This window comes from Anolis sagrei, chromosome 6 (genome assembly GCF_037176765.1).
Source record: "Anolis sagrei isolate rAnoSag1 chromosome 6, rAnoSag1.mat, whole genome shotgun sequence".
NCBI lineage: Eukaryota > Metazoa > Chordata > Lepidosauria > Squamata > Dactyloidae > Anolis > Anolis sagrei.
In genome coordinates, this window is record NC_090026.1 from 21,343,004 (window position 1) to 21,365,238 (window position 22,235).

Below are 22,235 nucleotides of genomic sequence, written 5' to 3' on the forward strand. Positions count from 1 at the left end.
TTTATTCTCAGTTCAAGAATGGAAAACAAAATGTTGGTGGACAGCAAAAGAGATTTGAAGATGAGTTTAAAGCTAACAAAAATGTGGAATAAACACCAAGAACTGGGAAGCCCTGGCACTCAAGCCTTCTAACTGGAGGTCAGCTGTTACCAACAGTGCTGTGGATTTTGAAGAGTCACAAATACAGAGCAATAGGTGAATTTGTAAGACAATGCGTATGGACATTCAGCACATTTTAAAGGTAGATTTTGCAGTGAGACCAGAAATGTTTTTCTGAGTCTGAAGGATAAGACATTGAATAATATGAACGTACTAGAGGTCAGCTGTTACCAACAGTGCTATGGATTTTGAAGAGGCATGAAGAGGAGGGTGAAAGGGAGAAATGTGCCAAGGGGAAGGCATGTCAATTGAACCCTTGTCCACCTGAAACCTATGTTCTCACTGTGACAGACCATGCGGATGCAAAACAGGTCTCCCCAGTCACTTACAGACCCACTGTGAAGAGACCTCTGGATGACAATCACTCTCGACCATGAGTGACCATCTGTGATGTATGATGATGGTTTTGATTTTTATTAATGGTCCCATTGGAAATACAAATGGTTCTCTGATTCTAGGAAACACATAAGTCTTTGGATACGGATTGGCTACATCTAACATTATACTCTGTGAACCCTCCCCGCCCCCCTCAAAAAGACATGTTGCAAGTATTTTCAGCAGGTCCTGATGGGCATGTGTGCCAAGTTTGGTTCAGATCCATTGTCCATGGGATTGACATGGTTTTCTGGAAATGGGAGACATCCTAGAAAATGGATACATCCATCCATAGTTTTACTTATATTTTATACAAAGATTTACGTTTTTAGTACTAGCGGTTTAAATTTTTTTTTTTTTTTAGAGTTTTTGGCTTAATTTAGCCATAGTCATTGTTTATTTTTGCCCTTTCTTTGTTTCTCTCATTTTTTTGTTTTTGAATGTTGATTGAATTGTCTACATTAAAGAATAGTTATTAAAAGAAGTTCTTAATACTCAGACATATGCAGAAATCTTGAAGCTTCAGCACAGCTTAGACTCAACTGACATCAGAATATTGTAGTGGTTTGAGTGTTGGACTAGCGCTGCAGGAAACCAGTTTTCTGTCTCATAGAGAGGGAACTGTCGCAACTCAGGATAGATTCACCTTGATCAGAACACCACACCACACCAAGGTTGTAGGTTTTGTAGTTTATTGAAGAAAAAGCAAAGTCATAAACACAAAGGTAAGTTTGTAAAAGTTCAATAGCAAAACAGAGTCCTAAATGCAAAGGCAGAGTTCCCAAAGTCCAAAGGCAAATAACATGAAGCATAATCCATAGGCATTGATCAAACAAGAGTCCATGGCAGCATGAGCTGAGGCAATCCAGAGAAGTTAACAGGGTGTTCGCAAAAGTTGCACTGACAAAGGGTTGACTTCAATCAGTTCGTTAAATATACTTTCCTAGCATGAAAGCATTCAGTTGACCTCTAAACTCTCGCTTGTTAGCAAGCCGAGCACTGTGGTGTACCCTGAATTGCAAGCGATCCTAACTATCTAAATCTGCAGAGTCTTCAAGATCAAATAACTCATTATCCTGGGACTGAGAATCAGCAGCCTGAGAATCGGCAGGGAGAGAGCTCTCAGACGGAGCCACCTGCACCTGGGAAGTTTCACTAAGATCAGAAACATCTTCTAAAACAACATCCCTTGCCATTTTCCTCATAACGTCATAACTAATCATTACATCATCAGCAAGCCAGAATATATGTTCACTTGTTACCTTTGTATTGGGAGTCTTTCCTTGAATAAACCACTTTTCATTCAATTTTTCATTCCATTCCCTAGCTCCTTTCTTTAGTCTATAGATGCTCTTTTGCAGTTTACATGCAATATTTTTGTTATTGTCTTCAAATCCTGAGAGTTGCTCAATTACCTTCTGTTAGAACTCCATGAAGAAAAGCAGTATTTATGTCCAAATGCTCAATATTCATTTTTCTTTATGTTGCAGTACTAGAAGTGTCCTTATGGTGCCAGAAATTTGGAGTTTTTATAAGTCCCATGGATACCTAGGGATGCCTGGCAAGCTTCGCTAACTCTGGATGTCACGAATCAGGAATCAGGAATCTCACCAGGTTGAAGGCTTTATTCAATGTATGCAAAAGGGACACTTATATAGCATGGATACTCAAAGGGTACAAGTGCAAAAGCATAATCATAAGCAGACATTTTTATACACAAGAATTCTCTTGCATTAACATTGCTATGTTTTGAAACTCCCTCCCTTTCTCCTGATTAGCTAGCAGCAAGAAGCCGGCCTGTGTCCCCCAGGCCTCTGATTGGTCAGGAAGCGAGTCTTAGACAGTAAGTGCCATGATTGGAGGAGATGGTGATGACATAGCTGGGGATCTCCTCCCAGCTGGGCAGGGAGACTCCGGGGCTTCCAATGGGCTGGCAGAGGTGGTCTTGGGGGCAGTGAGGTCCTTAGGGGTCAAATCAACCCCTAGGTGTCTAGCTGGAGATAAAGAAAAGTCCAAAATATGATTTGCCAGAATTATGCAGATAGTGGACCCTGCCAGAGAAGACAACAAGGGTTGTTGTCCCAGACATCTTTCCATTCTGGGGAGACATATAAAGATGTATATTATTGATGCGATTGCAATCAAGGTTACATCCTGGATCTTTGTTCCACGGATAGCTGAGATCTCCGAATAGGAAGTTCTGGGCAACGGGCAGATGGGTTCCCACTGAGATCCAGGAAGGTCCTTTGTCCCATAGCTTATGTCCCATCTCTGGTTCTCACACAGGGAGTGGAATGGGTATCTAGAATTGCTCAAGAGAAGTTAATGGAGTTCATATGTTCATGTACATTTACCTTCATTTTATAGATGATGATGATGATGATGATGATGATGATGATGATGACCCTGGCACAAGCCAGTCAAGGTGGTCCCAGTAGTGATTAGCACACTGGGTGCAGTGCCTAAAGACCTTGGCCTGCATTTAAACACAATTGGCGCTGACAAAATTACCATCTGCCAGCTGCAAAAGGCCACCCTACTGGGATCTGCACTCATTATTTGCCAATATATCACATAGTCCTAGACACTTGAGAAGTGTCTGACATGTGATCCAATACAACAATCAGCATAGTGATCTTGTTTGCTGTGGACTATTCTTGTGTTTCAAATAATAATCTAAAAAGATATAAGAGAGTTTGTGTGATGCTTTCTATAGGTTTATAGAGGAGGAAGAGGGGATGAAGAGTAACGGTCTCACCATTGCTGAGTGTAAGATGGAAAAGGTCATTTGCCTTATTTGTTTATATTTTATCTAGATTATCTGCTTTGAACTGGATTATATGAATCTACACTGGATTTTATATGGCAGTGTAGATGGGGCTTTACTTAGTGCTTAGTTGTCGACTTTGCTTCCACTCTGACCCCACCCCCTTTGTTTCTGGTACCTCTTTTTCTTTTCAATGTATATTAGATTGCCTGCAATAAAACTAATAAAAGAATAATTATAAAAAGATCTTAACACTCTTTCAGGAGTTTGCATACATTTTCAAATTTTGGCACCGCTGACAGCCAGCATGATGTAGTGCTTTGAGGTTGGACTAGTATTCCAGGAAACCAAGGTTTGAATCTACTTGATCACGGAAATCTTCATAGTGACCTTGAGCAAGTCACACTCTTTCAGCCTTGTAGTTGGCAATTACAAACTGTGTCTGAGCCAATCCTATTCAGAAAATCCCAGCCTAGGATCATCGTAGGATCTCCATAAATCAGAAACAACTTGAAGACACATAACAAGACCTACCTACTATGGTATATGGAGGCCCCTTCCATGCCACTGAATAAAATCCCACATTATCTGCTTTGAACTGGAATATATGGCAGTGTGGACTTAGATAACCCAGTTCAAAGCAGATATTATGGGATTTTCAGCCTTGATATTCTGGGTTATATGGCTGTGTGGAAAGGCCCAAGAGCATAGTTATGGTGTCTAAAAGTGATAGGGATTGAATTCCAGAACATATGGACAGAAAAATACTGTTGGCCTATGGTTTGAGAGATGTAGTTTCAAACTCTTCTTCAGCTATAGAGCGCCTTGGATGACTTTGGCTAGTTTCCTTCAGCCTCAACATTCCTCATAGTGTGTAAAGAGGCAAGGTGGGTGAGAAGGACAATAATAGTGTATGTCACTCTAAGTCCTTTAAACACAAATTTTAAAAGATAAGAATTAAGCCTTACAACTGCTCTTTTCTTCCCGTTCCATTTACTCTGAGGTATGAAGCCTAATTGAGATCCAAGAAATGCAAAAGAAAAAAGCAGAAACAAAAAAGGGCTCTGAAATAAAACAGCCCAAACTCTTTGAGATGTATAGCATCAAATGTTTATTGAGTATACAAATTAGAATTGTATTGTCAAAGGTTTTCGTGGCTGGGGTCACTTGTAGGTTTTTTGGACTATATATGGCCATGTTCTAGAAGCATTCCCTCTTGACGTTTCGCCTGCATCTATGGCAGGCATCCTCTGAGGTTGTAAGGTCCTTACAACCTCCGAGGATGCCTACCATAGATGCAGGCAAAACATCAGGAGAGAATGCTTCTAGAACATGGTCATGTAGCCCAAAAAACCTATGAAAACCCAAAAATTAGAAATGTTCATATATGAGACATGTTTGTGGTTAGTGTTACAATATCAAAGGGAGATTGCCATCATTTCCTTGGGTGGGAAAAAGTATTCATCCAGGGATTGAACAGCCCCCACATTTTTGTGATGCCCCCAATATAAAGCAGCATTTCCCTTTGCCATGCAGGCAGATGTTCCAACAGGGCTAGTTCATCCAATCTGCACCACTCTGGGTCTCTTGACCTTTTTTCATCTGGGAGGCAGGTCTTTTGGAAGTGGATTTTACAGTCCAAATTTGGGGGCAATTTCTGAGTTCACATCTGGGAATAATATGGAAAGGGACCTATTCCTTGACAGAGCTCTGGGTTGGAGGATGTGGTTGGAATGGGGCACCAAAACAACTGGAGGACCAAATGCTGGAAACCACAGATCTAGAATTCTAAAAGCTTTTTGGTCTTTTCTTATATGGGTAATGCAGATACAACTACCTTGTGAGATAGTCCTCGACCTAAATGGAAATCAAATAGATTGGCATTCTACTTTGTAACCACTGCAATCCTCCCATATTGGTTGACTCCACTAGTCTTTAGAGCCACATCCAGAAGTAACTTGACTCTTATGGGCAAATCCAAGCTCTGCTCCACCGCTGGCCACAAGGTCAAATCCTGTGCAGAATGTGGCATCGGCAGCAAGGAACAGGGCAGCCTTCGCAATCTCTGCAGGGGTCCCCATCCGTCCCAAAAGCTATAGACCCAATGGAGAAAAAAGGGTAGTGCAAAATTAGTGCTTAAGGATAATCTCATGGGTAGACACAAACATACACACATCTCTATTCCATTGTCATTGTCTTCTGTCAAAATAAGAGTCATTGTCTTCTGTCAAAATAAATCAAAGGTTTCTGGTCTTTAAGCCTATAAGAGGTCTCAAGCATTAGAAAGACAAACTCCAAAGGCTTTCAGTAGTTATATTTCCATCTGAAATACTTTTTCCCTTCACTTGCCTGAGAATCTTTGCTTTCCTGGATTGCTGCCTTTGGATCAGGTTGTTGATTCACAATCTCTTCTTGCAGTGGAGTCCAGATAATGCCAGGCGAAATGCTAGAATTCAAATTGTTTGGATTTTTTTAAAGGAGGGAAGGCAGGCTTGGAATGTGCAGGACAGAAAGGTAAGCAAATCAGTTCCCACATGGTGAGCTATGTTAATATTCCTAGAAGTATAATAGTGCCTCCCCCACCCCCCACCCCACACACACACACCAGAGTTTCCATATGTTACCTGTGTATTTTACTTCTACATTTCAGTCAACCATATCCTGCGCATATTTATAGTCTTCAACAAGGAAATACCCTGTTTCCCCAAAAATAAGGCAGCGCTGGGACTGTGGCGCAGCTGGCTGGGAGTCAGCTTCATTAGATCACTACTGATCAAAAGGTCATGAGTCTGAAGCCAGCCCGGGTCGGAGTGAGCTTCTGACTATTGTGTAGCTTGCTGTTGACCTTTGCAGCCCAAAGGACAGTTGCAACTGTGAAGTAGGAAATGTAGGCACTGCTTATGCAGGGAGGCTAATTTAACTAATTTACAATGCCATAAAATCTCCAGCAAGCCTGCAAAGAATGAGGAAGCACTCCATCAGTGTCACAAATGGACAGTGAAGCAACAGCTCCCCTGTTGGCCAGAATACCCTCATGAAGCTGGAATGTTAAATGGTCTCTGCATGTCTGTCTATATATGTTGTGTGTCTATGGCATTGAATGTTTGCCATGGATATGTACATTGTAATCCGCCCTGAGTCCTCTGCGGGGTGAGTAAGGCAGAATATAAATACTGTAAATAAATAAATAATATTAATTTTTGCTCCCAAAGATGTGCTAGGTCTTATTTTCAGGGGATGTCTTATTTTTCCATGAAGGAGAATATTCACATTTATTGTTGAACAAATAAGTTTTGTTTTTAGTTTTGTTTTTTATTTACTGTTATAATTTTAGAGTTTATAAATTATAACAGCAAAGAACAAAACTCAAACACAGGCAAACTCCAGAAAAGAAACAATCAGGAACAGCTAATCACCTCTCAACAAAGAATTCCCTCAGGCAGTAACAAGGTGCACCTAAAAACCGTTAGATTTGGGCAAAACATCAGGAGAAAATGCTTGTAGAACATGGCCATACAGCCCAAAAAACTTACAATAACCCAACTACATTTCTAAGTAGGAAAGTTGGGCAACGATTTGCATTTAGCATCAAATGCTAATCAAGGTGGCCAATTGAAAGGTTCTCACCCAGCTCCAACAGACAAGAATTCTTTCTCCCACCCTGGACTTTCCACAGAGATATAAGCCCAGTTTTCCTAGTTTCCAACAGATTCACAACCTCTGAGGATGCCAGCCATAGATGCAGGCGAAACATCTGGAGATAATGCTTCTAGAACATAGCCACACAGACCGAAAAACCTACAATAACCCAGTTATTCTGGCCATGTAAACCTTTGACAATACAGAAATGTAGTTTTTTCCAGTAAAGTTTTTGTAACTTTTAAAGCCTGACTCAATTCCCTTAACTGATGAAGCTCATTTGCTTTCCTGCCATTCTCGGAAGCTTCTGTCCTGCTAAACTGCTTATTGTTGCTGCTGCTTGTTTTTAATTTTTTTAACCCTCCCCCAACATTCCAATATAATAAATTCCCAATCATGTTTTCTGAAATACTTCAGATTTGCTGCCAGGATTTCTTGGACGCACTTGTCACTCTGGATATTTTGAATTATAATGTGGCCAATAGGAGTGGTCACCCCAACCAGCAAAGGACCAGCTAGTGTGGACAATAGGGAGGGACACTGGGAGCAGATGATCAAAACATGTGGAAGACCAAAATGTGTGAGCTATTACAGTGTCCTGGTAATTTTCAGAGAAAAGAAAATGACCTATTTGTTTCGGTTTTCAAAACCTCATTGATCCCAAAAACTGAATACTTGATTGTTGATAACCCTCTGCTAACAACAGTCTTACCTGTTGACCCGGACACAATATTTGCTCTCATCGATGGCCAGGGCTTTTGTCATCGCACTAATAGCACCCTACAAGTTGAAAGATTTATTTTATTATACTTAGATTTGAATTTTTTCTATACGATCTTTGGAGGCAGAACCTCATATGAAGCAGTCAATTAGGCAAAGCATTGAAACAATGCAATATGAAATTCTGTTGATGAAAGGCTACATAAAAAAAATTAAAAACAGCCAAAACACTAAAAATCACAATGTAAAACAAAGGCCTACAGTTCAGTCAAAGTGAATTGAAAAACCATTTGGCCCCTGACCATAATCAAGAAGGGAGTGAATTTATTTATTGTGTCAGGAGCGAACCAAAAACAACAAAACAAAAAACAAAACAAAACAAAGTTTGCAAACTTAGCATTCTATTAAATGTCCTTTAACCAGTAGCTGGCCACTTGGAGTGCCTCTGGTGTTGCTATAAGGAGATCCTCCATTGTGTATGTGGCAGGGCTCGGGTTGCATTGTAGTAGGTGGTCGGTGGTTTGCTCTTCTCCACACTCGCATGTCATGGATTCCACTTTGTAGCCCCATTTCTTAAGGTTGGCTTTGCATCTCGTGGTGCCAAAGCGCAGTCTGTTCAGTGCCTTCCCAGTCACCCAGTTTTCTGTGTGCCCAGGGGGGAGTCTCTCAGTTGGTATCAGCCATTGATTGAGGTTCTGGGTTTGAGTCTGACACTTTTATTATTTATTTATTTATTTCTCGCATTTCTATCCCATCCTTCTCAGCCCCCGAAGGGGGACTCAGGATGGCTTACAATGGGCCCCATTCCGAAGCCATTACATAACAAATTACAAAATTAAAACCACAGTTAGACATAAAAGCATAATTAACAATACATAAGCCATCGTTAAAACAGTAAAACAGTCTCATCAGCCATATCGTCATTCCAGTCACATTTCCTTAAAGTGCTGCTTTCATCTATTACCCAAAAGCCTGGTCCCAAAACCATGCCTTTAATTTCTTTCGAAAAACTAGGAGGGAGGTGGCTGATCTTACCTCAGTTGGGAGTGTGTTCCATAGGCGGGGGACCACCACATTTGTGCATTTGTGCTGTTGACAGGAGCGAGAGCAGGGCCTCCCTGGATGATCATAGGTTTCAAGGTGGGGGATAGGGGTGGATGCGTTCGGACACTTGCTGAGGTGTTCCAGCGAGTGTCTCTGTAGACCTTAGAAGACTGTTTCTTGATTTAAGTCATTGGTGTGATGGCTGATATCCAAACAGGGGATGAGCTGGAGTTGTCACTGCCCTGGTCCTTTCACTATTGGTTGCTACTTTCCAGCGGATGTCAGGTGGTGCAATACCGGCTAAACAATTTCTCCAGTGGTTTAGGGCACAGACACCCCGTGATAATGCGGCATGTCTCATTAAGAGCCACATCCACTGTTTTAGCGTGGTGAGATGTGTTCCACACTGGGACACATGCCAAGGGAGTGAAGAAAACCGTTTTTTTAAATAAGGATGGGGCTACCAAAGGGAAGCCCTGCTTTCCTCATTCTTTGGCTGTTCCAAATGTAGTACAAGGGATAACATGTGTAGTCTCCAAAAGTAACTTTTCTGACTACTGGATAAACTTTGACTAGAAGGAAATAATAACAACCTGGCCTGTTCTTGTGCTCTTTAACAGAGGCTTGGAGATAAGCCTCATTCCTTACTGCTAAAAGTCACTGCAGCAGTAGCTTTTAAGAAATGTTGGTAACCCTTGCATTAGAACAATAGGGGAGGTGGGGATAATTTCAGGTCCTATTGCTCCAGCCTACCTTGCTTGAGATGTAGGGCACTGCGTGCTTGGCTCCAATGATATGTGAAACACTGGAGATATTGATGATGTTCCCTTTTGTTTTTCGGAGATAAGGCAGAGCATACTGCAATTAAGAAGAGTAATAAGTTGAGATGGAAGAAGAATATACCAACATATAACTAAGTAACCTCTATCATTGTATTTGAGGAGGGGGGAAATCACCCAGGTAACAACAACAATAACAACAAGAACATCAATTGTGTTTGTTTTTTGCCTCTCTGTGTGATTCCAGACTGAGTACAACACAATTAAAATATACAGATAAACCACAAGACCATTACATACATATATTAAAACATAGAACAACGGTTTGCCTTCTATGCCTCAGTCTTCTCCCAAAAGGAAATCAGTGTTCAACTTGAGCAATATGGAGCCATGCAGGAAAATCTCAATCAAAGCACCACTTGATCAGTGGGAGAGAAATAGAGTTTGGTTTTGGAAGCAAGGACATTAAGGGAAAAGGCTTTAGAGAGTGAGGGATGTGAGGAAAAAAAGGCTTCTGGGAGCAAGGAAGATGGGGAGAGGAGGAGGAGGAAAAGAAAAGAGGGAGAGCTTGGAGGGGAGAAGGATAATAAGTAAAGATCATCATCATCATCATCATCATCATCATCATCTTCATCTTCATCTACATCGTCATTTTCTGTGGAGCCACTCAGTATGTTTAGTGGAACCCCAAGGGCTCCACGGAGCACACTTTGAGAACAGCTGGTATAGACAATACTAAAGGAGGAGGAGGAGGAGGAGGAGGAGGAGGAGGAGGAGGAGGAGGAGGACATAAAGATTATCGTCGTCATCATCATCATTATCATCATCATCTGTGGAGCCACTCAGTATGTTTCATGGAGCCCCAAGGGCTCCACTGAACACACTTTGAGAATAGCTGGACAATACTACTGTTAGGTGGATTTGTAATTGGTTAAGCAACCAAACCCAAAGGGTGCTCACCAATGGTTCCTCTTCATCCTGGAAAGAAGTGACTAGTGGGGTGCTGCAGTGAGGTTTTGTCCTAAGTCTAGTGCTGTTCAACATCTCTATTTAATGACTTGAATGAAGGTTTAGAGGGCATGCAGATGACACCAAATGAGTGGATAGCTAATACTCCAGAAGACAGGATCAGAATCCAAAATGACTTTAACAGATTAGGATTGACCTAAAACTAACAAAATGAATTTCAACAAGGAGAAATGTTAGATAGTAAGGCAGAAAAAAAAAGACACAGATATAGGATGGATGACACCTATTTCGACAACAGTGAAATGTCAACAGTACATACGAAAGAGATCTTGGAATCTTAATTGACAACAAGTTGAACATGAGCCAACAATGGGATGCAACAGCTTTAAAAAGTGCAGGGATGTTTAGCTGCACTTTTTTAGATGTCTAGATCAGGAGTTCTCAACCTTTTTTGACCAGTGACCACTTGATCAGGGACCACTTGACCAAGGACCACTTTGACCAGGGACCATTCTCCAACATTAGTACCAAAAGGCTTACAAATCAGTTTTTGGTCAACTTTAGTTTTGGTTTGGTTATTTGGGGTGCTGATTGAGAAAATTGCATTGGATAGACCACATCAACTCTAGTTTCTGATACAGAACATATGCCATCCAGTAGTCACCATCTGTTCACCCACAGAAAACCATATTTAATAATCTAGAGCTGCTGTGGTAGCAGTAATCTTTTGTGGGTAGTCAGCCTCTCCCCTCCCAACATCCCCATTGCCTCGACTCTATGAGAGGTTTTAAGAGACCAGTCACTCCTGTTGCCGTGTGGTTTCAAGGCAACGGTGTAGTAATGGTGAGGTCACGGACCATATTTTCGTTTTTGTGGACCACAGGTTGGGAACCACTGACCTAGACAAACATTTTGAAAGACAGATCCAGAAGCATTCCTAAACTGAGATGAAAATCTTTCAGGGTGAGCGTAATCCTCTCCAGAACTGACTGTCATACCTCCAATCCCATTTTAGGACCATTAATTATAAGCATGTGTCTTGTCTGAATTCAGCTTCAAATTGTTTTCATTCATCCAGCCCATTAGATTCTCGAGGTATTTATTCAAAAAGGCACAATGTCCTTAGTTAAGGCTGTTTTGAAAGCATAAGAAAACACATTTGGGTGTCTGAGACATTCTGATAGCACCCAGCCCTACGCCTCCAGATGATCTCTCCAAGTGACTTCAAATGTTAAAAAGCATTGGGGGGTTAAAATGGCACTTTATGGAATGCCAATTCTCCTTATTAAACAGAGAATTGGTAGTTACTGGTAAAAATATTGCCACCTCCAAACTCCAGGCTGAACATTTAATTTCCCATCCTATCCCTTGCCTTACATCTCTGGAAAAAGCTAGTAAGTGGTTTGCTGGACTACAAGTCATGTGGCAATGGTTGTATAGGGATTCTACAAATAGTCGGCTAAAGAATTGTCTCAAGGCAAACAACAATCTATATGGGTGGTTAACCAGTGGTAGTGGATATGATTTATTCATTCTGGCAATATAGTAGAGTCTTGCTTATCCTACATAAATGGATAAATGGATACTCACCTTAGATGTTAAGAAGGAGCCGACAGCATTGGTGTCCATGACATTGTGGAATTCTTCCATAGTGATATTATCGATTGGTTTGAGTTTGGAAGCTGTGGGAAGGTAGATATAAAAAAGAACTTCATGTACACCATAAAATACCAAAGAAGACAAGAAGACAAGCAGGGTGGTATGGAAAAAAGCAGGGTGATTGTGTTGTATTTGTCTTTTCTGAAAGATGATTGAAATAAATTTGACAGTCAGAGTGCAAATAATTTCACTCACCCCTATAGCTGATGCTATACAGGAAAATGTTAACAAATTGTCTAATAAATATAAATGATGGCTATGTATGCCGGTGAACATCAGACCGCAAAGTCGCATTTCATCCACGACCACTAGACCTGTCCTTGTACACATACTGAAAAGCCCCAGGCACAAAAAACAAAGGAACCCAGATATTTCCCAGCAGACCCGTAGCCATTTTGATTCGGGGGGGGGGGGGGGCTGAGTTTGATTCCGGGGGGGGGGGTTGCTTTTTGTATCGTTAACCCACTAACCCCATGCATATGGGATATATTGAGCATGGTGATCAGATCATGATATGAATAAACATAATAGTTTAAATAATGTACCAGTAAGGCCTTCTCGTGGACCACCATGAGAATATTGGGGGGGGGGGCTGAAACCCCTCAAGCCCCCCCCCCCCCCCCCCCCGGCTACATGCCTGTTTCCTGGGCAGGTTTTCAGGATTGACTTACCAATTCCAGCATTGTTTACCAGGCAGTCAAGTTTTCCATAAAGTTCAATGGTCACAGCAACCAAATTCTATGGAAAGGGACATGGTTAGCAAAAGGGAAGAAATGGAGTATGGGAGGTGGTTAGCAAAAGATAAAACACATATGCTAATTACAACTCCCACCATCCCCAACCAAGATAGGTATAATCAGGGAAGAGGTGTAATGGGGAAGGCGCTACAACTAAACTGGGATAGTCATCATTCCCACAATTTTAGACTTCATCTTCCAAAATCCATCCACAATCATTGGAGGATCTTGGTATGTTATGTAAAGAACTACATGTTCAAGTCCGGACTTTAAGAATGGATTTGTGGCAAAGGAAAACTGATTTTGAAGCCATTAAAGAAGCATAGTGTAGTAGCACTGGATAATGACTCTGGAGACCAGGGTTCAATTCCATCTTGGTCATGGAAACCCATTGGGTGAGTCACACATTCTCAGCCCCAGAAAGCCCTATGATAGCATCACTTTGGGATTGTCATAAGTCAGAGGTAACATAAAGGTACATAGCAACAAAGAGGTTCCCCCAAACCAACATCTTTCCCCATAGGCCTACCTGAATAGCTTTTTCACAGCGAACATCGCAGATCTGGAAGTAAATTTCCCCAGGACCCCCACAAAACTCCAGTTCCTGCACAATTTTCTTCCCCTGTTCTTCTGCAAAGAAAGTCGCAAACAAAGTTCATGAAGAGTTTGGAGAGTAGTTCTAGCTCCAGTTGATGAAAGAGTAAGATAATACTGCCTCCTTGGGCTTTATTTCTGGGTTGACTTACTATTCAACCATGAGCCAATGGGTCTCCTTTAGTTGAGACTTACCAACAGGATGCAAGTCTCTATCTGAGCCCATACTTGGTGTCCAATGAGGCTTTGAAGCACAGAGATTCAGCTGGTCATAGATTCAACAGTCATTGATATCTACTCTTCATGCTAAGATTAATCCAGTGTCCCATATTCCTATTGTTACGATGACTTTTCAGGAATCACGCCAGGCAAGGGTGAAGCAGAAATCACAGTTGTTCTTTGATTGCAAATCCACTGGTCAGGAGTTTTGGTTCAAAAACAACTAGAGAACTACATGCTTCCTACTTCTCTCCTAAGATTTGTCCACACTGCACAGTCATGGCAGTTTTGTACTACTTTAACTACCATAGCTCTATACTATGGAATGTTGGGACTTGTAAGTTGGTGAAATATTGTACGTAGAATTCTGTACTAGAGAGTTCTAGTACTATACTGTAAACAAACTGGCACTTTCTGTCAGATCCTTCCCAACTGCAAAACAAAAGACTCTATAGGGCAGAAAAATACAGGAAAGCAGTTCCACTAGTGTTGAGTTTTAGCACTGGTTTGGATTAGAACAAAGGAGGAATAAAAGGCCTTTAAAGCAAGGCTTCTTAATCATTTTCAGCCATGGAGCCCCAAGAAATGTTTACATCTTCTATTATACATATATTATATTATATATTATATACTACTACTAGTAGAAGTAGTATTAGTAATAGAAACCCCAGGGTCTATCTAGCTCAATTCCCTTCTGCCATGCAGGAAAAGTACAATTAAAGCATCCCCTGAGCAGTGGAAGGGAAATTAGGTTTTGGAAGGAAAGAAGGCGGGAAGAGGGGGAATATCTGGATGGTGAGAAAAATAGCCTGGACAGCGAGGGTAAGGTGAGGGGGTCTTTGCCCCAAGAGAATGCTGCTTCTGTTTTGGAGGAGGGGGAAAGAGGAGATTTGAAGCGGTATGGTGCCACAGAGTCCTCCACTATGATTCGCGGAACCTCAAGGGCTACATGGAGCACAATTTGAGAACCCCTGATTCTCAAATTACAGAGACCTTCTATATTTGCTGGAGTTAGGGGCTCTGGACGCCTGCCAAAGTGGGAAACTGAATAAAAACAGTGTTTTAATAAAGTGAGAATACTGTTGTGGTTCAGCCTGTGATTGTTTCACTGCCTGAGGTTTCAGAGGACAGTGAGCAAGCCACTGTAGGCTCCCAGGAGTCTAGTTCTGTACCTGATGGGATTCGGGATTCACAGGAGTCTGATTCTGTACCTGATGGGGCTGGGGATTCTGGGAATGTTAGGCCAGCAGTAGATTTCCAGTTGGAGACAGACTCAGAGGCTGACAGGCCTGAGTTAGCTTTCTCAAGAGAACCAAGGTCAGACTCTGATTGGAATGTGGTTACTGGAGATGTAGATTCTTCTGACTCCCATGAGTTAGACAGGAGAAGAGCAAAGACAGGCAGCTGAAGGGAGGCGCTGGTCACAGTGCCTCTTAATGAGAAAAGGCCCTCTTGAGAGTTCTGAAGGGAAGAGACATCGTTTTTTAGGTATAAAGCAGATTTGACTTGGGCTATCCATTAGAGAAATCAACATCTGGATAGAAGTAACATGTTCTACGTTCCTCTCTCTTTCGTTTCTCTCATGGTATGGGATTCATGCACATTGTTCTAAGTATCAAGTGTTTTCCTGGTTTTCTGTATTGCTTCAAGAATCAAGTGGTTTCATGGACTCATGTATTTTTGAATCTTTGTTATTGCTACCATGTATTTTTGATCTTCTGGATTGCTGTGTTCAGTCAAGATTCCAGTTTAAAGATCTTCCTTGCATTCTGGTCTCATGGATTATTGTTTCCAAGTGCCTTGTTCTACATGGATTATATTTTGCATTGACATTTTATCTTTCTACCATTTTTTGCTGAAGCTACATTTATATTTTAATAAACTGCTTTTGTTATAACCAAACTCTGGAGTGTGAGATTGGTTTAAAGGTGCCTTTCCAGCGCTTTTGTGTGACAAACACCTCTCTAGAAGTATCTAGGTTCTCCGGTGAAACACTATGGTTAATTTCCACTATAAAGTTGTGTTGGAGGACCCATTTTATATAAGGGACACTATTTTATATGTCATAGTATATAATGAGCATTCACAGATTTTGGCTTCCATTGAGGGTTCTTGAACCAAAGCCAAGCAGATACAAAGGACAGCCTTCTCCATTCTTGCATTTCTCCCCTTAGCAGAAATGTAAGGGAAAAAGCACCAATTCTTTCATTTGTTTACATGATGCTTGGTGACTTGCTATTCTTGGACTCCAGGTCCTATCAGTCTTCCCATTCATGTCCAATGATCAGAGAAGGGATAGTTACAACTCCATGCTCACATCCCTGTAGTTTAAACATGCAAATATAGAAACAATGGACTCTCTCATAATGTGTAGGTATGAAAAAATAATTCTCACCTTCACTTTCTCGGGCACAGAACACAACTTTGGCTCCTTGGTGGACTAGGAAGGAAAAGAAGCAGGGTAAACGAATGCCAGACAAAATCTAACAAATCTGTTTGCACATGCACATTAATTAATTTATTTATTTATTTATTTATTTATTTATTTATACGCTTGTATACCGCTAATATCTCAGCCTAAGTCGGCGACTCATTGCGGTTTACAACAATTAAAAAACAGTATTCAATTTAAAACATAAAACACATATACAATACAAATTATTGGGCCACCAATAATAATCCCATGCATCTCGTAACTAAAATCACAACCCAAAATTCGTCGTCCATGATTACCAGTCCTTTAGTCATCAAAATTCGTTGCAACGGATTAACCGAATGCTTGTTTAAACATCCATGTCTTCAATCTCTTCCGAAACACCATCAGCGTGGATGCTGATCGTACCTCTATAGGGAGGGTGTTCCAAAGCCGAGGGGCCACCACAGAAAAGGCCCTGTCTCTCGTTCCAGCCAGCCGCACTTGTGAAGCCGGCGGGATAGAGAGCAGGGACTCTCCAGAAGATCTTAGGGTCCTGGTGGGCTGATAGGCTGAGATACGTTCGGATAGATAAGTTGGGCCAGAACCGTTTAGGGCTTTAAAGGCCAACGCCAGCACTTTGAATTGGGCCCGGTAGCATATCGGCAGCCAGTGGAGCTGGTGCAGCAGAGGAGTTGTGTGCTCCCTGCGCCCTGCTCCTGTTAGTACCATGGCTGCCGCCCGTTGGACTAATTGGAGCTTCCGGGCTGTCTTCAAAGGCAACCCCACGTAGATTAATGGATTAAAAATGGAAAAAGATATGTTGAATACGCATGCCCAATGTGGAAAACATCTCACCACCTTAAAACAGTGAATGTAGCTCTTAATGAGACATGCCGCATTATCACAGGATGTCTATGCTCCACATCACTGAGAAATTAAACTGTTTAGCTGGTATTGCACCACCTGACATCCGCTGGGAAGTAGCAGCCAGCAATGAAAGGACCAAGGCAGTGACATCTTCGGCCCATACTCTTTTCAGATATCAGCCAGGATGCCGACATCTTAAATAAAAAACAGCTTCCTAAGATCAACAGAGATACTCACAGGAACATCTCAGCAAGCAAGAGTCCAAAAGTGGCAGGCTAAAACCTAGCACCTCAATCAGTGGCTGAGACTGGATGAAAACCTCCCTCCTGGGCACCAAGAAGAGTGTACAACCTGGAAGGCGCTGAGCAGGCTGCGCTCTGACACCACAAGATGCAACTCTAACCTTAAGGAATTTTGCTACAACGTGGAGTCCATAATATGCAAGTGCGGAGAAGAGAAAACCACAGATCACCTACTACAATGCAACCTGAGCCCTGCCACATGCACAATGGTGGACCTTCTCACAACGAAACCAGAGGCACTCCAAGTGGCTGGTCAAAAGACATTTAGCATAATACCAAGTTCTTTGTAAAAAAAAACTTTGTGTTTTTCAATGCATTTTTAACTGTACCCTCAACTCACTTCTGACATGATAAATAGAAATAAACAAATTGTATTTCAATTAAAATTACTGTGTGTGTGTGACTTTTTACTTGCCAGGTGGTAACTACAGGTTATCTACTAATATCTACACAGGTTTATTCATATTGCGCAATAGGAGACAGACAGAAGGCCATACATGTAGTATGCCAGTATTTCATTGCATAATAGTCGCCAATGCATGATAGTCGTATCCCCATTTTTTTCACTGAAAAGGGGGGATAGAAAGTGCAACTATTATGCAATTAAATGCAGTATATAAACCACTTTAACTGCTGTGGCTCATAGCTGTCGAATTCTGGAAGATCAGGTTTCACAAAGGCTTTAGTTTTGTCTGTCAAAGAAAGCTGGTGCCTTACCAAACTGCAATTCCCAGGGTTCCATAGTTACACCAAACTGCATTAATTCTGCAGAGTAGCTGCACCCTATAACCTTGAAGGGTTATTTTAAAACAACTCCTACCTATAATATATCATTTTAATCCCTACTCCAGTTTTTCCTCTCTTTCTGTCTCTCAACTCACCAAATTCTCTGACAATGGCTTCACCGATGCCACTGGTGCCCCCGGTTACTATCACCACCTTGTTGGGATACCGTAGCCCGGTTGCCATCGCAGCTCCTCTTGCAGTTCTGCCTGACGTTTCCCGCACCCAGCCGACCTTTTAAATGCACACAGCACCATGTGGTTTCCCCCACTGAGCATGCACAACTCTCAAGATGCCCTGAGAGGCTGAGCATCCCTTATCTGGAATTCTTGGGAACGGATGTGTTTTGGCTTTGGATATATTTGCATGTACATAATGAAATATCTTGTAATATCTCAAGTATGCACAAGGAATTAATTCATGTTGTGTTTACACCTTGCACGCAACTGCCTGAGGAAGGCACTTGAAAGCACACAAAGATCAAGATCTCTTCCAGTCAGCAAACTCACAATTCAAGCATCTGAATACGCGGTTTTGTCCAAATGCCTCTAAAAACTTTGCTTCAGAAATGGAGAAGATCTTAAAACTGCTTGAGATTAAAGAGAGAAGTTTAATCGAGATCAGAGAGATCTAGTGGGTGTAATAAAAATGCATATGGTAATTCAGCACATTTGAAAGATAGATTTTGCAGGGTCACCAGAAATGTTTTGCTGAGCATGAAGGGTAAGGCATTGAATAATAAATATGCACCAATTCATGTTAATTCTGATTCCTCAAACTTGGAAATAAATGGAAGCACTTTATTCTCAGTTCAAGAATGGAAAACGAAATGAGCTTAAAGCTATCCTTTAAAAATGTGGAATAAACACCAAGAACTGGGAACCCTAGACACTTGAGCCTTCTAACTGGAAGTCAGCTGTTACCAACAGTGCTGTGGATTTTGAAGAGGCACAAATACAGAGCAAAAGGTGGATTTGTAAGAAAATTCATATAGATATTCAGCACATTTTAAAGGTAGATTTTGCAGTGTCGCCAGAAATATTTTGCTGAGCATGAAGGATTATTTATTTATTTATTTCAAACATTTCTTGCCCGTCCTTCTCAGCCCCCGAGGGGGGACTCAGGGTGCCTTACAATGGCAGTCATTAGATGCCGACAACAACATTAATCATATTACAACAAATTTACAAATATGTAAACACAAGTTTAAAATATACATTAAAATTAAAACAGAGCCAGGTCCAAATCACAAATCAGCATCCAAAGTTCCAGTCCAAAGTCTATTCTTGGTTAGTTCTCATACATTTATTGCCGTTGATGTTCGGCTAGGTGCCAAATGCTTGGTTCCAGAGCCATGATTTGACCTTTTTCCTAAAGGAGAGAAGTGAAGGGATCATCCTAATTTCGCTGAGGAGTGTGTTCCATAGGCCACCACCGAGAAGGCCCTGTCTCTCATCCCCGCCAGCCGCGCTTGTGAGGACGTGCAGAATCGAGAGCAAGACCTCCCCTGATGATCGTAAACTCCGAGGTGCATCATAGAGGGAGATAAATGGAGGGTGAAAGGGAGAAATGTGCCAAGGGGAAGGCATGCCAATTGAACCCTTGTCCACCTGGAAACCTATGTTCTCACACTGACAGACCATGCAAACCCAAAACAGGTCTCCACAATCACTTACAGGCCCACTGTCAAGAGACCTCTGGAAGAAAATCATTCTCAACCATGAGTGACCAACTGTGATGTATGATGATGGTTTTAATTTTTATGAATGGTCCCATTGGAAATACAATTGTTTCTCTGGTTCTAGGAAACACATAGGTCTTTGGATACGGATTGGCTACAGCTACCATTATCCTCTGTATACCCCTCCCCCCGCAAAAAAAAAAACCCATCTTGCAAGTATTTTCAGCACGTCCTGATGGGCATGTGTGCCAAGTTTGGTCCATCATCCATGGTATTGACATCCATCCATAGTTTTACTTTTATTATATACAAAAAGTTACATTTTTAGCATTAGTGTTTAAATATTTTTTTGAGTTTTGGCTTAGTTTAGCCACAGTCATTGCTTCTTTTCCCTCTTTTTTTGTTTCTCTCATGTTCTTTGCTTCTGAATGTTGATTTTATTGTCTACATTAAAGAATTGTTATTAAAAGAAATTCTTAATACTGTGGAAATCCTGAAACTTTAGCACAGCTTAGATTCACCTGACATCAGAATATTGTAGTGGATTGAATGTTGGACGAGCACTCCAGGAAACCAGGAGTCTGCCCAATAGTGAGGAAACTGTCACTAAACAAATCTGGTTAAGAAATCCCTAGTCTAGGATCACCTTAGGATCCCCCAAGGTTGGAAACAACTTTAAAACACACTAAGCCGACTTAGTTTAGTATATGGAGTGCATAGCTATGGTGCCTAGTAGGGGTGTGCAAATCTTAACGTTTTATAATCATTAGTTGTATCTAATTTGTAAGTTTTGTATATACAAATGATACTGGGCAACACGCAGGCCCCTGTCTTCAAGTTGTTCTGACCTGCAGCAGGGAGTTCCACAGTTGCAAAATGTCTGGTTGAGCCAGCATCGATGGGACTCTGCCACAGCAGCAGCCTCAACTAAGAAGTCATGTTTCTGTTTTCTTTCTTCTCTCCTATCCTAACATTGTAACCAATCCCCCAATAAAAGTATCCATTAATTTTAACTTTCTTTCTCTCCGTAGTGATACATTGTGTACCTTTTATTGCCTCTAACCATCTCTAATATGAACTTTTCCTTTCCCGAGCCATGGATCGCCGCTGGCTCACCCGGGATGCTCCTATAGTGTCCCGGGGAGGCCGGAACTGCATTCCTCTGAACCGCGAATACAGAAACCCATCAGGCCCCCATATCCGCGAGTCAACTGATCGACTCCAAACCAATGCTGTTCTTCTCCTTGACTAATTCTAAGACTAACTGCTATCTCGCTTTTTGCATTATGGACCCCTACGCTCCGGGAATAACCATTTTTACCCAAAAACCTTGTGCGGAGACCAGCTGATCACGATCCATGGCTCCACATTGCAACAACATTCCTGCCTCCATCTTGCTGATGCCCAGAAGCCTGCTGACCGCAGGGAACCTGCTGCGGTCACCCCTTGGGACCCCCAGACCATGGGCAGGTCATCCTGGCCCTTAGACGAGATTGGATTTGTAGTTTTCTTCTCCCAAATGAATTGATTCTGACCCTCAGCACCCACAATGGCCCCAGATGTGCTCCGCATGAACTCTTCAAACTTTTTATTTGCCAACTATTGAAACTATTGAAAAACTTTAAAAACTTTTGGAAACTTCTTTCCCTCAAACATCATGAACTCATGGCATCTCTTATGAACTTTTATGGACTCTGGCAGGAGGGAGGGTTGATATGATTTCTATATCACTCCTATGAATTATCCCTCTATGATCCCCTCTGATTTCATAACATTCTCCCCTGTTCTCTTTGTACATCTTCCCCTCCCCATATCCCCATATGAAATATGAAGGAATGCCACTCTTTCGCAAACCCAGCACCTCGTGGCTTTGGGAAGCCTTCTCTCACTTCCTGAGCCAGCTAATCCTTGAACAAAAGGACCAAGAACTCTTTGCATGACTGATAAAATAAATGACTCTACTCCCGAGGCTTCAGATGGCCAAAGGGTTAGCCCACCTGGGAGATGGATCCTATGGACAATTCAATCATCTCTCACAAAAGGTGTTTGGTCACCTCAGTCTCCCTCCATTGTGTCAACCAAGCTGGCTGATGCTGATCCAAGTTATCATCTACAAATCCCATATCCAGGACCTAAGAGCAACAAAAGGGTCTGACTTTCAGCTTGGACAAGGATGTATTCTCCAGGAACTCACATCCAATTAACGCAAAGCTGGTGAGGGGGGCAGGAGCAGGAAATTTGAATTTGACAGCTCTGTTTTGTCTATATAAGCTGTACTGTTTTACTCTGTGGGTATGTCAGCTTTTGGCAAATGATTGCAGTTTGACATCCGCTACAGCTGGAATGGAATAAACAACTCAGTGGCATTTTCTTCAACTTTGTTGAGATTTATTTGGAAAATTAGGGAAAATTTCTTTTGGTGCTTTCTTCTCACCAGGGTCAACTGATCATTTTTGGTGGGTCTGGTCGGTCTCTGTCCTCAAGGCAAGACCCCCAAATTTGTGTTCAATTTCACAAACAGATAC

The 22,235-nt window shown here is 41.7% G+C and overlaps 1 protein-coding gene across 3 annotated transcripts in view; it reads right to left on the reverse strand.

Moving 5' to 3' along the window:
* Nucleotides 1-4,571: 4,571 nt before the first annotated feature.
* Nucleotides 4,572-22,235, reverse strand: part of LOC132779500 (17-beta-hydroxysteroid dehydrogenase 14-like) — a 49,168-nt gene continuing 31,504 nt past the window's right edge. The window contains exons 1-9 of one of the 3 annotated variants that reach the window (XM_060783186.2): nucleotides 18,128-18,292; nucleotides 16,057-16,101; nucleotides 13,378-13,478; nucleotides 12,783-12,849; nucleotides 12,043-12,134; nucleotides 9,458-9,562; nucleotides 7,653-7,720; nucleotides 5,651-5,747; nucleotides 4,572-5,394 (exon numbers count right to left, since the gene is read on the reverse strand). In XM_060783186.2, coding sequence (XP_060639169.2) covers nucleotides 5,230-5,394; nucleotides 5,651-5,747; nucleotides 7,653-7,720; nucleotides 9,458-9,562; nucleotides 12,043-12,134; nucleotides 12,783-12,849; nucleotides 13,378-13,478; nucleotides 16,057-16,101; nucleotides 18,128-18,215 — 828 coding nt within the window. In that variant the 5' untranslated portion in view covers nucleotides 18,216-18,292 and the 3' untranslated portion in view covers nucleotides 4,572-5,229. Of the gene's footprint in view, nucleotides 5,395-5,650; nucleotides 5,748-7,652; nucleotides 7,721-9,457; nucleotides 9,563-12,042; nucleotides 12,135-12,782; nucleotides 12,850-13,377; nucleotides 13,479-16,056; nucleotides 16,102-18,127; nucleotides 18,293-22,235 lie in introns of those variants that run through there. The other 2 variants (XM_067469886.1, XM_067469887.1) reach the window with 2 other exon arrangements.